Source organism: Trichogramma pretiosum, unplaced genomic scaffold, assembly GCF_000599845.2.
Source record: "Trichogramma pretiosum strain Unisexual culture from Peru unplaced genomic scaffold, Tpre_2.0 scaffold53, whole genome shotgun sequence".
Taxonomy (NCBI): Eukaryota; Metazoa; Arthropoda; class Insecta; order Hymenoptera; family Trichogrammatidae; genus Trichogramma; species Trichogramma pretiosum.
Window position 1 is genome coordinate 751,142 of NW_019641626.1, and position 16,232 is coordinate 767,373.

The 16,232-nt window shown below is 44.2% G+C and overlaps 1 protein-coding gene across 1 annotated transcript in view; it reads right to left on the reverse strand.

The window, feature by feature from the left end:
- The window catches only part of LOC106651586 (PDF receptor-like), a 41,205-nt gene that overhangs the window by 15,925 nt on the left and 9,048 nt on the right, over nt 1-16,232 (reverse strand). The window contains exon 2 of the mRNA XM_014370153.2: nt 1,664-2,765. Coding sequence (XP_014225639.1) covers nt 1,664-1,745 — 82 coding nt within the window. The 5' untranslated portion in view covers nt 1,746-2,765. The remainder of the gene's footprint in view (nt 1-1,663; nt 2,766-16,232) is intronic.

A 16,232-nucleotide genomic window follows, 5' to 3' on the forward strand; every position in this document is an offset into this window, starting at 1 on the left:
TACAAGAGGTAAAATGGGCGAATGAAGGTCTTGAACGTAATAAGCTTTTAGTTCACCTCTTTAAAAATGTTTGAAAATACTCTTGGGTCCTTTCTTCCTTTTTTGTTTTAATGAATGAACCACTTGCGGTTAGCGCATGTTGCACCTCGCCTATATGTCTGAACGCGTTTTCGCACTTCGTAAAACTACTTTCTTCTCTCGAAAAATCGTGTAATTTAGCAAAGTCCAAAAAATCGCGTCTCCCAACATTTCTCAACTCGATCGGATCAAGAAAATATCGCGGTAAAAATTTTTGTCGTCGATTTTTATTTTCGATAAAAGGACCAGCCGAGCAACAAAGCTTCGTTCTGAATATCACACGTAGGCAATGTGTACGATTATCGTTACGTAGTGTACTGGCGTCGTGTGTCGGTACAGAGCTTGAGTCTCTCGCGAAGGAATTTCCACGAGCTGACCTAAATTTCTTTTGGAGTTACTCCCTAGAGGCGATTCTCTTCAGGCCGCACACTGTCTCGTTCCCTCGACTCCGCTACTCTTATCATTCGGGGGCGACTAACGCGTATAGATATATACGTATACACATAGCCCGCTGGGCTACTAAGCGCGAGCTGATACTCGAGTGTGAAGCACTTGACGTCGAGTCTGTGCACGCTCACACGTACTACGCACACGGCTACACGCCTCCATACACCTGCGTGTTCGTCAGTTGGAAAATACAACGAAACCGACTACGTTGGCTTGTTAGCTTTTCGCTTGATGAGAGGTGAATAAACCTATAATTACGCCTGGGAAAAAGGACACGTTTAACGCGAAGCTGCCGAGGCGATCGATCTGTGCGAAGCGGCTGGAAACTTTTTACGAAGAAAAAAATTCTCAACGATAAAATATTTTTCTCCTTCTTTTTTACCCTCGACGCGCTACTCGTTATTAGACAGAGTGAATAATTAAAAGTCGAGTTCGTTCGGGTTGACGCGGGCAATTTATTAGAAAATTATGATTGGTGCCGGGAACTTTTAACAGCCAATTGCTGCAAACATGTGTTGAAAGAGCGAATGTGTAATTGAAGCACGCGTAGCTACGAAAAAAAACTCGACTGCCCAAGAAAGAGAGAAAGAAAAGAGCAAAGACAATTTTTGAAAAAGATGTTGCAGCGGTTCGCGCGGACTTGTAGTGAACAAGAACAAGAAGCGGATGAAGTAAAGTGGGTTAGAGAGAGAGAGAGAGAGAACCGACGTCGGCCGTAGCTGAGGGCTCGCAAGCTCGACGTCCACCAAAGCTACAGACCTTTTGCTGATTTACATTCTCATTTGCATTTAAAGGGCCTTACCACTCGCACTCATGATTAAGACATTTAACCACGGCGCGCATTTTCGTTCTAATAAGACAAGCATCGCTCCGTCCTTACGGCTGACTTTGTGCGCGCATTCGCAAAAATATAATTGCCTCGTGGCACGGTTATGGTGTAGCAGCCAACGAAACAGCCACTCGCACACTTTGTATTTTCTAATTCGTTTTTCGACAAACATTAGTTTCAAGCTTCGCCGATGCTACACAGTTCGAACAACATCGTTTAAAAACAAAAGACGGTAACTGTGCAGCGTCAAGTGCTTTTTTGGCCAAGCGAGCCGGAAAATCGAGCAATCGTTTTTGTTGCTGTACTCACCGTCTTTGGGCATGGTGAAATTCCTTTGCAGGAGCTCGCAGTGCGACTGCGTATTGTTGCCGAGTGCACTTGCATAGTCCATGTTTCGGCGGTCCCCCGGGGCCTAAATTGATACCTCGAACGCAGGAGCCGGCTGCAGCGGTAGTGGCATCGTTGTACGCGATACACCTTGTGCGCTCCGTGTCCGTCTGCGTCGACGAATTGATTGACCGAGCTCGCTCTCGGCTGTCGATGCTACATTTTCAGTTTTTTCTCTTTGTTATAGCAGCCGATCGAGAGCCCGATTCGCGTTCGCTTCTTGTTTTTTTCATCAAAGCTTAGGATTCAATCGATAGTAATGTTGACAGAGTCCACTTAATGCCCTCGTTATTCTCAAATAAAGAGAAAATAATTTAATGCAAAATGTTTCGAGCGTCATGCTGGCTAAAACTTTTGCGATCGTTCTCGATCCTTGCCTGGATAAATGAAAACACCACCGCTTCGCGTGGGCGTGTTTTTTAAACTAGCGTTTAAACGTGCCTAAATTTCAATGTCTTTTCTTAACGCCAAACGTAAACAATGCAATTATTACTTTCATTCACTTTACTTCGGGTAACGAACCATTTTTTTCAACTGATGAAGTAAACCCTGTATGCTCATTTTTCGTGCTCACAAAGATTTTTGACAAATTTTAATTAAAATATTTTTTCTTTTTCCGATTCATGAAGAATCTTTTGATAATGAATTTTTTCAGATTAGCTTTAAAAACAGTTTCTTTATAATGTCTTTTCCAATTATAAACCTCAGTTGATATTTCTTTTCAGTTCTTTTCAGAAAACTTTGAAATATACATAAAAAATGGAGTGCGATTTGAAAAAGATTGATTGAAACGCGTTTAGCTAGCTCGAAATATACGTCGAAAAACTCCTTCCGTTTTTTTCTCAGTTTTCTTTGAACTATCAGCTTCTCTTTCGCCTAAGTGCCAGCGCAATTGTCACGTTGTTGTTTGATGTCACTTGAGAATATGAGCTCAAGTTTATGCAGTCCACACACAACACTCGCGAGGCTTCTCCGTCCTGTCATATTATGCACATCAGCTTCGTTGTCTGGACTGATGAGTCTCCTGAAAAATAAAAAAATTCATAAAATAAGTACAAGGTTTTTTTCTCAATATTAATCTTCATTGCTTTCGTAAAATTATTACTCTCTTTTCAATAATATTCAAATTAAACATACAATATAGAATTTAGGTCTTGCAAATCACCACAGTAGAAATTTCATAATATTGTTTTCTACCACCAATGCAAAGAGTTGAAAGAAATCGGATGCTACTAAACAAAGTGAAAGCTAATTTCGATCAAAGATAAATACTAAACAGCAAAGTACGAGCAAGATAAAAAATCGATTGTTTCCATCAGTGTCAACCGATTCGCGTTATATCAGAGGGATAGTCAAACATCCGAGGTTGTAGGACGTGGAGTATGTGTTTAAAATATTCGCATTCGAGTCACGTAAAGCGGCTTGCGCGGGGGCCGTGCGAGCTTTCATGCAGACTGCAATATACTCGAAATACATGTGACAAGCGAAATTTCGAGAGACCGATTTATATGTATATTATGGATTTTCGAGAGCTTTGCCGACCAAGAGAGAGAGAGGCCCGATTAAGAATCGAATTAGCCCTTTAATGCCGAAAAACCTTGAGGAGAGATTCTAATACGCTGGAAAGGACACTAAATGATCACCGAATGCCCGACGAAAAGACTCGGCGGCGAATAAAAGTAATCGAAAATTGACAAAGCGCGACCGAGAGATATATACGTCTTGAAGGATTTGAGATTAGATAGAGGATTGTAATGACTATTTTCCAATAAAGTTACTCTATAGGTTTTGTTTGAGAAAAGTACATATCAGTAATTTTATTGGACGGACGGATTTCTCGTATGATTTCATTCGTGCAATATTTCACGACAATATATGACTCGAGCTTTTTTTGTCGTAAATTACACAATGAGTTCATGCGCGTGGAGAATAATTAACGAAGCAGCGACGAGATGTCTGAAGTTGGATAAGATTCGTACTTCAGTGTTCATTTCTCTTACACCGGCTTATGATATATTCTTACACTTTCAGAATAAAAATGTATTTCTTCTCGTTCGAATAAATTTTTTAATAACTACACTTGGGTAAAAAATTTAAACTATTGTTTGAAAAATTGCTTATGATAATACGATTGGCGACCATTTTTAGATTTTCTTTTTTAATCCTCTTGGTCTAAAGTCTTACGCGCATTGACACAAATTGATATTGATTTTAATACACAAACAGAGATTGTTGGAAAATAATTGAAAATCTCATGGTACTTAGCCATATGACGACATTATACGGAGTTAAATTTAGTCTCGCACGCGGTACATGCACGTGGTTTGCTCACGTTTTGTGAAACGTGACGAGGTGGGAGAGGAGGAGGAGAAGGAGGACAGAGAGCAGGAGGCACTTTTGGCCCTACGGCAAGCTTTCGTCAGTCTATATTATACATAACATAACTGTTTGAATAATCTTTTGTCAGGTCGTGTCGAACAGCCTCGTCGTCGTCGCTCTGCAGTCATAGCACTGGCTCCGCCCGACGATGCGTGAGTATTATTCAATAGACGATTTTCTTGTAAAATAGAGCGCATTGTTCACCTTTTCTCTCTCTCTCTCTCTCTCTCTCTCTCTCTCTCTCTCTCTCTATCTATATGTAGGTGTGTGCGCGCCTGAATGACACAGTTTTCCACTGTGGAATAATATATACACGCGCGCGGACATATATTGAAAGGAAGAGAGGAACGATGACGAGCGGCGCGTGCATGTTTGTACGAGATTGAAGCTCTATTTCCATCGGGCCAATTGTCGTTCGATTTCCCAGCAGCAGCTCGCGCAATAATGCAGCTGCACGTGTTTTTGTTATTTATTTCGATGGATAATGTAAATACGCGCCAGTTCTCGCTGCCTCCAAAGCTTACATTATTCGAGCGTGAAATTCGCCGATAATTCGCCAAGTTTTTAATGAATCTTTCCATAAATCATATTTTCATCAGCATTAAGGAAAGCCCGAGCTGCAAAATCTACTTTGGGGAATTTTTTTCATGAACTACACAGCGCTTACTCCGATAACGCGTACTCGCCATTTGTTTCGAGCTTTATTAGTTGGGATACGCACTCGGGGATTAATATCCTCTCCACCGGCATAAATGAAACACAAAGCTCGAGCTTGGACAAAGCTAGGAAGGGGTAATAAAAAAAAGCCAGCTGATATTATAATTCATATCAGCATTTTCCATTCATCGCGAGCTTGCGCGGACAGCGCGCGTTGAATAATTTACACGATCCTAGGCGTCGCGGGAGACGTGAGGTGATTCGAATTATAGCGATGTGAAAAATTCACGGCGCGTATATAATAGCCCCTTTTAAAAATCGACATCAGCTCGGTCGAGGAACGCATCGTGCGAACACACAAAGCTGAATCGCCAAGTGTCGACGTACTTTATTTAATATCTTAGACGATTGAAACTCGAATCGTGCTTGCCTGGGTGTAGATCATATACAGGGATTAAATGCCGCGATGCGCGTTCGATAGCCGGGAAAAATCACAAAGCCGACGTGTGCGTCGGCAGCACAATGCGGCGCACAGACGTGAACCGAAGCTGTCATTTCGTCGTTCGTTTTCTCTAATACAGATGTATAAACTATATACACGGGGCCAAATCCGACACGTAGCTCTTTGTACGCTTGGTGGTTTAATCTTTGGCTGGCGTTTGCACATCCACGGCGCAGTAGAGATGCCGCGCAAAGATGACGTAGCGCGCGAGTACGGGACAGGAAGGCTGAAATTAGTATAAAGCTACTACACACACACGCGCGATCGCGCTCAAATTGCAATAAAATTGGGTTAATGTTTAATTTCAATATTTGCCGCGCGCGCGCGCGCGTGATATACGTAGAGAGAATTTCGGAAGCCCGGAGTAATTAATCTCGAATTAAATTGCAACGCAGCACGACGCTCTAACGACTTATTTCGCCGCTTACGCTAGGCGATCCAGCGTATACGAAGGCAGCTGACTCCGGTGCTGCTGCGCCCGCGGCAAGTTTACCTCTTCGATGTTAAAAACAGCTCTCGGGCCGAGAGCTAGAACTCGTGCGCTGTGCGCATAATACGTCTGTGACATGTAGCTAGCTAGACGCGCGCTCGCATAGATACTTTTTATACCCACTCTAACGAGTATATATAAGCGTTATATGCATGCGTGCTACGTGTAGAGACGATTCTCAGCGGGGAAAAAAGCTTATATATATATATATACACGGCTAGGGTATACGTATAGCGTTGAGCAAATGTGCCCGCGCATGTGTGCAGCCTTCCATTCTCGGTGGAATTTTCAATTTTCATAGCCAGGGATTTTCGCGTATGAATATGTAAGCTTCTTTCTGTGCGTGAGCTATATCGTGTGTGTCGCGAATACCTATACACGCTCGCGTATGCAGGCACACATATGTTATATAGGCGAGCCTTTGGCAACGCTCCAAAGACAAGTCCTGCCAATTTTTATTAGTAATTTGTACCGCGCGCGCCGCTCTCGCGGTGGCACGAACGAGCTTAAAGCGCCACGACAAAGCGAAATTGAAACAAATTTACGCATCGAGCGCTATACGCATCCTCGTCCTCTCGTATATAATTGACGCGTTAATAATTGCGGAACAAAAGCAGCTATGCGGGGGTGGAAGGGAGCGGGATCCGTCATGCGATACATAATATATACATCGACGGCCAGCCGGCTTATGATACGCCAAGCGAAGCCCGCGAAACTCGCGAGAAACGGTTTGATACGCGCTTTTACGTATTGTCGTACGAGCCACGCGCGTTATATTTATGTCCGCGTATTTATAATGAATTGCTCGGCGCGAGCTGAAAAGGATCGCTTTTGCTATATATAAAACACTGCGTATTATAGAAGCGCGTGCATGACGTTTTTGGCCCGCGCTCGCGTATACATAATACGTTTATGCGCGGCTCGCGCAACTTTTCCAAGTCGACGCGAAACTGTGTCAGAGAGTCGCTATGGCGCGTCAAAAATATACAACGTCAAACGCGCCGAGAGTGCGGGTTTGTGCATGCTATTTTCTTCTCCCTTTTTTTTTTGTTGACTCGACTCGAAAAAGAAAAAAATGACCAACGGTAGCTGTTCTCGCAGTGGCTCAAAAATTTTCTTCCCTCGAGTTTATATATGCGTTTCCTCGATACGCGCCGCCCCGGCGATCAATATTGTTTAATGCATTGTGGACGTCTTATTTACATCGTATATCTCGTGCATCTCTTTCTCGAGAGCCAGAGTATTTTTCCAACTTATTATTATCCCATTTTACGCTTCGTTGGCCGCGGCGTATATCTTACGGATATAACCCGATACGATAGGTGATAACGTTAAATCTGCAGAAAAGTAGCTTATGTAAAATCTGCTAGTGAACCTTTTCTTTTTTTTGTAAATTTATCGATTACAACGCCTCTCGATTTTTGAGAATATTTTTCACGAAGCTGATTCGAGAGTTCTGCAACGACAAAATTTTCGCGCAAACTTTCACGACTCTCGACACGAGTAGGTTCGTTACGTGCGCGGGGGACACCTGCGACGACAGTGTGGCCATTGTAAAGTTTGTTTCAGCTTATAACTTCGCGAGAAAAACGCAACGATTCAACGCCTCGATTTATCATCACGTATCTGCCGCGGGCAAATTTGCATTATACTCTGCGCGAAGAGCAGAGCAAGCCCGCAATTATATACCAGCACGAGTGTAAGTGAATTATAAAATGCTTCGTTTTAAAAATCGAACGGTATTATATATACCGGGGGAACGAAAATTTTTCCTAATTATCTCGGCTACTCTGTTAGCGAAAAAAAAAGAGAAGAAGAATTCGACCGACACGAAGCCTCAGTGCTTATTACACATTAGCCAGGCTAATTGTAGATTAAAAATTTGCCGTTGATTAGCGGAGTGCTGCTGCGTGCGCTGCAGGGGTGTCTACAGCCCGTCATTTCCAAATGCCAACTGCAAAGAACCTTTTGATTAAGCAAACATTAGAAACTTATTCGAGCAAGAGCGAATCGGAGATGGAGAGAGCGAGCTCGAGCCTGAAACTTGAGAAATTCTCGGCCGATGTATATTTGGCTGAGAGCACTGGTCACTCTATATACCGCAGTCACTATGGCGCTGCGCTATAGCCCCCAATGACCCGGGGCTCCGAACTAGCAACAATTATCATTATACGGTCTTATTTGATGAAGCATTGGATATTTGCGGCGGGACGAGGGACAGACAGACATTTTGGTTATTAACCCGAGCCAAATCTGGAGAAAGTTCCTGGCCGATTTGTACATTCATTATGAGGGAGAAGCAATTAAAATAATGGGAAAAAATGATCCGGGTGCTGGGAGAAAATCCTCGAAAATCCTAATTATGGCACCTTTTTTAATTATAAAACCGACGAATTTTCCTGCTCCTTTCGGTAGCGTGAAAATGTAAAAAAAAAAAAAAATTGCACTCACTGGCTCCAATGCGTCGGGGCTCGAAATTCGTTACATCAACATGCATCGATTTTACGTGGGCGCAGTGCAATTGGCCGAAACTTGTAAGCATATATATAGAATGCAAACTAGTTCTGCACCTATGTACATACACTCTACAGGTGCAAACGTATGTGGCGCGAGTTTTACACTTTCACCTGGCGAGAAATCCAATTAGTGACCCCTCATCGACGCGACCCTTCGTTTTATGCGTTAGTTTGAATGCGTATATCCAAGCTACGCTGTAACAGGTTTTCGTGGAGTTATAACTTGAAAGAATCGTTGGTGAAAATTATGAATATCACGGGAAGCGCAAGTTTTGTCGAATCTGAGATTCGAATCAGCAGAAGAAGGTGTCTATTTTACGTGAAATTTTTCGATTTCAACACCTGTTGCGGCTCTGGTACAAGTCACGATGTACTACTACGACTTGGTTGATAATTTAAAGCAGTATAAAAATGATATACAGATGTATGTTTGCGACCATCAGAACTAAACGAGCAGTATTAAAAAATGAAACTTAGTCACGGCATTGGGCTTATACGCGTGAGCCGCGAAGGTCGTCGGCATAAATCTTTTTGGCGCAGCTGTCTGTGGACGAAGGAAAAAGTCACGAAAATCCGCCGAAACTTTTTTCATTTTATTTTCTTTTTTGTTCTCGCTTCTTCCTCCTTCGGCCTTTTTGCATTCTTTCTCTCTTCGGGCAACTTTCGGCATATATCGCAAACGCGTTACCGATATGGCGGAGCCTCGGCGAAATTACAAAACTGATATTTTTGCAACTATACAGCAGCGAGAGCATTCGGGCGCATATAGGAAAATAGAAGCCGAGTCGAAATTCCCAACTACTCTCGAGGCCGACGAGGAAAATATTTATGGCTAACTGCTATTATCACAAGGTTGCGCTTCTCGACGCACTCAGCGACGATTCGCTTTGTATATATACGCAGCGCCGGGAGCACGCGCGTCAGCCATCGGAATTGTTGCTCGCTCGCTACTAGTCGACTTGCCAGTTATATGATCATTTTACTGCAGTTTCCACTTTGCATATTATACGCGCCGAAATATATACTGCACGCGCATAGTCGGGTGTTTTTTTTGCGCGTGTCGGCGGCTCTTTGAGGTCTGTGTATTATACATCGCACTCTCTGGGTGCTTTTTGCGATATGCCCCCTCGCATATAACGCCAGTTGTCAGCTGGATGCAAAGTGGCCGTGTGCATATGCTATGCCGTCTGTATCGTAAACGGGAGCGACGTATTATAATACATAAAGGGGCTGCTGCGTGAAGGAATGATTTAATTTTTCTCGGCTGGAATCAGTTTGGCCTCGCTAAGTGCAAAGTTTACTCGGAAATTTACATTTTTCACTCTTCATACGCTCGCTGCGGAATATATATTAGCGCGTGGGCGTGTGCGTATATGTAGCTACAAGCGAAAAAAGTGTACGCTCGGATGCTTTTCCACCCGATCCACCAATTCTTCTGGTAAAAGCACGTAATAACATTTTCGTACATTCCCGCGCGGAGTATCCATGAACACACGGAAAAACAGAAAAAAATTGCACTCAGCTAGAGCTGGCTCGCGCAATCAGGATTTTCGAGAGTGGAAAAAAGCGAAAAGAGCTGCTACCGCTGCTGCTGCTGCTGCTCTCTTTGACGGCGCGCGTTAAAATCGCAAGATACTCGTTGTTTCACGTGCGCAGCGTTAAAACGACCTCCCAAGTATATAGACTCGGAAGTTTTTCGAACTTTATATCCCGTTGTAATGGGCGGCATCTGTTACTTCGTAATATAATATACGTTGTAAAGGACGCGGGGAATGTAAAATCTGTCAAGTGCACAGCGCCACTTGCCACTAGCAGCGACTCCGCCGCTGCTGCTGCTGCTGCTGCCTTACTTCGTGACGAGCGTCAAAAACAGCCGCTACTCCACTGTCTAATTCTCAATTTGATTATTATAATACGTATAGGTATGTATAGAGCTTTATGCTATATGCTCGGATTATGTGTACATGCACGCCTACGCTATGCCGATGCCGCGCGTGACTAATCATGCAAATCGTAAGTAGCGACTCGACGGATAATTAGGTACACGCCCTCGACGCGTATCTCTCTCTCCAGCTCGTTTATACATATTCGCGAGATTGATGCACAAATGTATGCGCTTCCAGTAGTAGTAGTAGTAGTAGTCGTAGCTCTAGTCGCGTAACTTAATTCTTTGTACAGAAAGAAGATAAACGAGGTATGACGAACGACGTCGGGCTGTTGCTTCGTTTTTATACTCGACGCGCTGCCGTAGCATAATACATATTGTATGCGCGAATTGCCGTCGTTTTCCACCGAGGGATTGTCTTTGCTGCTGCTGCTGTTTTTTTGTTCCTTTTCATCTTTGCCGCCCCCCGTATAGTGTAGTGTGTCCCCAAGCCGGTCGCGGAAAATAGGACGGCACGACGTATAATGAGATCGTTAAAGGATGATAATTAAATGGGCATGACGCGAACTTATTCTTTTTGCGAATGCGCATAAAAGCCAGCTGGAGATCGCTGACAATGCAAATTAAACTCGCAGTCAGAGTGTAATGTCATTACAGTAATGATACTCTAACAATCGGAATGTGATATTATTTTAAACAAATATGAAAAATTTGCGCTTTGTCCAGGCTCGGGGAAAAGTCGAGCACGTCCGAGAAACCATGTCCTGCATCACGGAGGTAATCGAAGTGGGAATTAAATAACGCTCGTCGATCGTCCGGATGAAACATTGGTTGTACATCGTTGCAAGCTCGGCGACGCGCATAACAAATTCAAGTGTGGTGTGCTATTCGACCTTGCGAGACATCTAGATGGATATAATGGACGATCTCTGCTGCTTGAATTATGCACATAGCTGCGCGTAGCGTATAGCCGATCCAACTTTTTCATCAAATATTCATTGCGAATTCCGAAACATCTAGCTGCACATCTATTATTTGATTCGAAAGATTAATTTTTAGGAAAAAAAAGGAAGAAATTAAAATTTTTATATGAGCTCGATCATCTCTAAATTTAAATTGATTGTTACGTCGAGGTCGATCGTTATTCAATTTAACGAACAAACGAAGCAAGAGCATTAAAAAAAACAAAACGACCGACCCGAGAATATAGGTACGAAAAAAAATGGGTGGAGATGAGCTAGATATCGGCCAAGTGGGAGCAGTAACTGCGTCGCGACATACGCATAATGTGCGCGACTGTATGACAAAGGCCAGTCATCAGGAAGCCCATCGAGCGAGCGCGCGCCTCGAGCCACACGTACTCGCGCGTTGATACTCGAAAATCCCGGAGGATCGCGCGCAATGGACCGCAAGGATCAGCGCGTGTGCATCAAGTTCTGCGTGAAGAACGAGAAGAGCGAGAGCGAGATCTACGAGATGCTGCAGAAGGCTTACGGCAAAGCCAGCCTCAGCCGCTACATCGTGTACGAGTGGGTGCGCTGCTTCAAGAAGGACCGGGACCTGATGAAGGAGGACCTCTGGTCGGGCAAGCACTCGGCCTCGTGCAGCGACGCCAACGTCGACAAGCTACGCCGTAAGATCCAGGAGGACCGTAGACTGACGGCCCGCGAGTTAGCCGAGGAGATCGGCATACCGCACGACACCTGCCAGGCCATACTCACGGTCAATCTGGGCCTCAAGCGGCTGGCCTCCAAGCTCGTGCCGAGATTCCTCAGCGACGACGAGAAGATCAGGAGGTGGGAAATATGCTCGGAGCTCAAGAGGAGGGCCGAGACCGATCCTCTCTTCACCGACTCCATTATTACGGGTGAGCTCTTACCTACTCTCTTAGTCTCTTTGTTTCGTGTTCGTACTCGATCGTGTAATGCCAAAAAGCAAAGTAATTTTCCTTACTTGCACGACTCGACTGATTGTGCTCGAAAAATAATCAAACTTTAGCATTTCATGATGAAATTTCAAATGAATAACTATACTGTGCACTCTATAAAATTAATGAATAATTCACCGCAAGCAACTTCATTATATTTCACAGAGGCAAATTTCTACTTGAACTTGATTGTTCGCGCGACAATATACAAGTTTATTCATAAATTTACTACGCACTTGTTTACTCGACTGTTCGCGGATAAATTCTAAATCAAACTTGGCCGAGTACGGCACGAGTTATATGCTATGCACATCTTTGCCGAAATCCTCGACGGAACTGTCGTGAATTTTAAAATTTCACATCCAACAACGAGGAAGTAATTATAGCGGAGAAAAAATAATTGCTAAACAGGTGACGAGATGTGGATCTACGGCTGCGACCCGGAGAGCAAAACGTCCCAGCACAATCAGTACGCGTGGCGCACGCCCACGGCCGAGTCGCTGTCGCGCAAGCTCCGCCAGATCCGCGCCACCGTCCGGACTCTGCTGATCGTGTTCTTCGACTCGCAGGGCATCGTCCATCAGGAGTTCGTGCCGCAGAGTCAGCCGGTGAATCAGGCCTACTACAGGGACGTGCTGACGAGGCTGCGCGAGAAGGTCAGGGTGCGCCGTGCGGCGAGCTTTCGCCAGCGCTCCTGGTATCTGCACTGCGACACGGCCCTGTCGCGCAACTCCCTCGCCATACAGGAGTTCCTGGCCGAGAAGAAGATCGCCTGCCTGCCGCATCCCTACTACTCGCCCGACCTCACGCCCTGCGACTTCTTCCTCTTTCCGCGCGTCAAGCTCTTCCTCAAGGGCAAGACTTTCGACGACGTCGGCTGCATGAAGCGCAGCACTCTGGCCTACATGCAGAGCCTGCAGACTCAGGATTATCAGGTCTGCTTTCAGAAGCTTCAGGAGCGATGGGCCAAGTGCATGGAGAGCAAGGGCGAGTACGTGGAGGCCCTGGACCCTAAAAACGAGCTGGCATCTACTCTCTAGGAAATAATATATAACTGAAAATATTTGCAAGTTCATGTTTTTTGTTGCATCATTAACATATAAATATGTCAGCGACATCGTGTTTTAAAAACTATGCATTCTATTCATTTGTTTTCACTTAGCCCATTAAATTTTTTCAAGACTCTCAGCGCTTTTTCTTCAATTTTGAATCTTGCTTTGAATTTTTCTCGAGTACGATTATTGATCGAGCTTGTGAATGCAGCCACGTTCAGACCGGAAACGCAACGCAAATTCGATTCTAAATTTGAAACACGTTCTGCAAATTTAATCATCAAAAACATCGACTCTCGCGCATGTTCGATCGGGTTTCTTCGGGGAAAAGCGAGAAAAATATTTTGTTATAAAAAAAGAGAAACGAAAATTTTTGCAACGGCCATCGGTGAGAATGTTTAAAAGCCGTATACGTTGTATATCGTCAGTTTGCCGAGTGAAACAGTCATTGAAGCTGATTACGGAACAGCGAAGTTTCTCGCGTCAACTTCTCGACTGGAATATAACCGATAAGAAGGCACCGCTACATAATAGCTGTAACATAATAGCTATATACGTGTGCGCAACATCGGAGTTGGTCGCGCGACTGGAAAGGCATAAGGGAAGGACTGCGCATAAACTTACTCTCTTTTCTCCCTCTTTACTCGGGCATACCCCGTATACTAATTAATTTTGTCATCAACTTATCTTCAATTTCGCGCATCGGCGAGTGCATAGAAAATCCAAAGGTTCGCTGCATTATTCCCGAAGCTCGGTTCTTTTCAATGCTCGAGTCTCGATGCCGCGTCGGATAGTGCCTCCTTCTCTTTGCATTATATAGCTCTTTCGCAGCCTCTCCCCCGAGTCTCGTAAGTATATAACAGCTCGTATACCGCGCGCGGATAATAAATGGAAAGCAGAGCGAGTTTAATAGATTCGCTGCCATTGTCGAGCGGATATTACCATTTATAAATATTACATGCGCCTATATGACTCGAACACGTGCCTCGGACTTGACTGGAATTTATTCTAAATGTATCAACTGGATTATCGCGTTTGCGATGTAGAAAGAGCAGCAGCAACATGAAACAAGGACTCGAGAGAGAAAAGCAAAAAGAAAAGAGGATAACATTCGCATTACGAGGACTTTTTTCGACGTCTTCAATTTCACAGTATATAAGCTAGGTAGGTTCGTAACTTTTACTCTGAATTTGAAATAGAACGAGTCGCAGTTCGCTTCACCCAGTAGTCGCGCGAATATACTCGAATATCGCTGCGCGTTATTTCGTCGATGTGTTTATTTTCAAACCGGCGCAGATAGCACAAGAAAATAATTTATTCCGTGAAAACGACGCGGCACAAGTCCATCGCACGATAAGCTCCTGACAATAGATTTGATGGAACGTAATGCAAAGATAAATAAACTCGCAATATGTAACGTGCACCGTGACATGGCATTATAAGGGCGGATGAATAGAAATTTACCGTGATTTTTTTTTTGTTGAAAATAACGTAACCGATAAGGAAAACTTGTATTCTATATACGCATAAAAGTTCGTTTTTAAATTTCGTCCGGCGGCGGTGGTAAAAGTCAATTTGGAGTAGCGTAATAAAATTGACACTATACGCACGAATCAAGAACGGGGTCGCTCGCGGCCAAAAACGAATCCTGGCAACTTTCGATCATTCGAGAGTAGCAAGTTTTAAGCAGCCTAATAGTCCGCTAAAATAGGCAGCAGCGGGAGAGTAAATCAGGCCTCTCTTGGCACTGGCCTGTAACTGCAGTGCCGCCGCTGCTGCTGCTGCTGCTTGCCTGCCGAGCGCGCGTCAAATATCGGATATCGATTTTACGCGCGCGCGCGGGCAAAAAAGAGAGAAACTGCCAGGCGCAGTCCGTCTATTGCCAATAAAACACACGTGGACATGTACACAGAGATTGAGCATGAGGAGCTTTTAATAATACGTGATATGCGGGTTTTCGCGACGTGTGTGTGATTTTGATCGAAAGTAAAAGTTTTCCAATTGGAAAAGGTATTTTTATGTTTCTGTATACGACTGTAGCGGCAAAAGATTCTGTATCTCCGACGAGCTTTTTAATAAATCGTGTAATGCATAATGGATGGAAAAATGGAGAATTTTTAGATAAAATAGTTATAAAATTATTATTTCTCAATGAAACAATAGAAGTAAAAGGTCGATCGTTTTTGATTTCGTGGCAGGTAAATACACATTCACGAAGAGAAAACCATTAGACGAAAGTAGTAACGTTAATCCTTCCTCTGCCATATATATATACGTGTAACATGCGCAGCGAGATAGGATATTTGACATAGCCTCGGGGTATAGGTGTAAGAAACGCTTTGATAACTCGGCTGCGCTCTATATACGTGTATAGAAAGTTTTGTAGAGCTCGCAGTACGATACGCGCATATAGTGTATAGGCAGTTGTCGGGCCGAGCCAAGTTTGGCAAAGTGCTTATGCAAGAAATAAAGTGAGCTGCATAAGTTGCCGCTGCGTAAGTTACATAGTCGGTGCAGCAACCAAGTATCTCATGGCGCAGCAGCATCGTTGCACACGGAGATTTTGATGTTCTTCTCGGTAGTCGCGCGCGGCGCAACAACGGTTTAATTCATACGCGTCGGCAGAGCGAAATATAGCTGAGCCGAGCGGAAAAGACAAACGATTATGTAAGAGATTCAACTTTGCTATTAATTTGCAAACAGAATCGCTGTACAAGCGACAAAGTCAAACGTTAAGGCAGCTATAATACATGCGTACTCGAAGGCGAATCGCAAAAGCACATACATATATTCGTACGTGTAAGCCGTTTATGCGGAAACTTGTTGAGTAGTTTATTCTCTAGCTCGTGTGTGCGCGCGCGAAAGAGCTACACTCGCAGCAGCGCCACTCGGGCGCCCACCAGCCAATATCCCTATTAATTAGTAGCTGTATATAAACGAGGTTACCAGCTGCGACTTTGGCTGCGCAGTTGTCGTCGCGCGATCGAGGCAAATTCTCTCCGCCGCGTGTACCGCGATCTTTCGCGAGCTCCCAATCAAAGCGAATTTCCCGCTACTTATTGCTCGGCTCGCGCGCGCGTGCC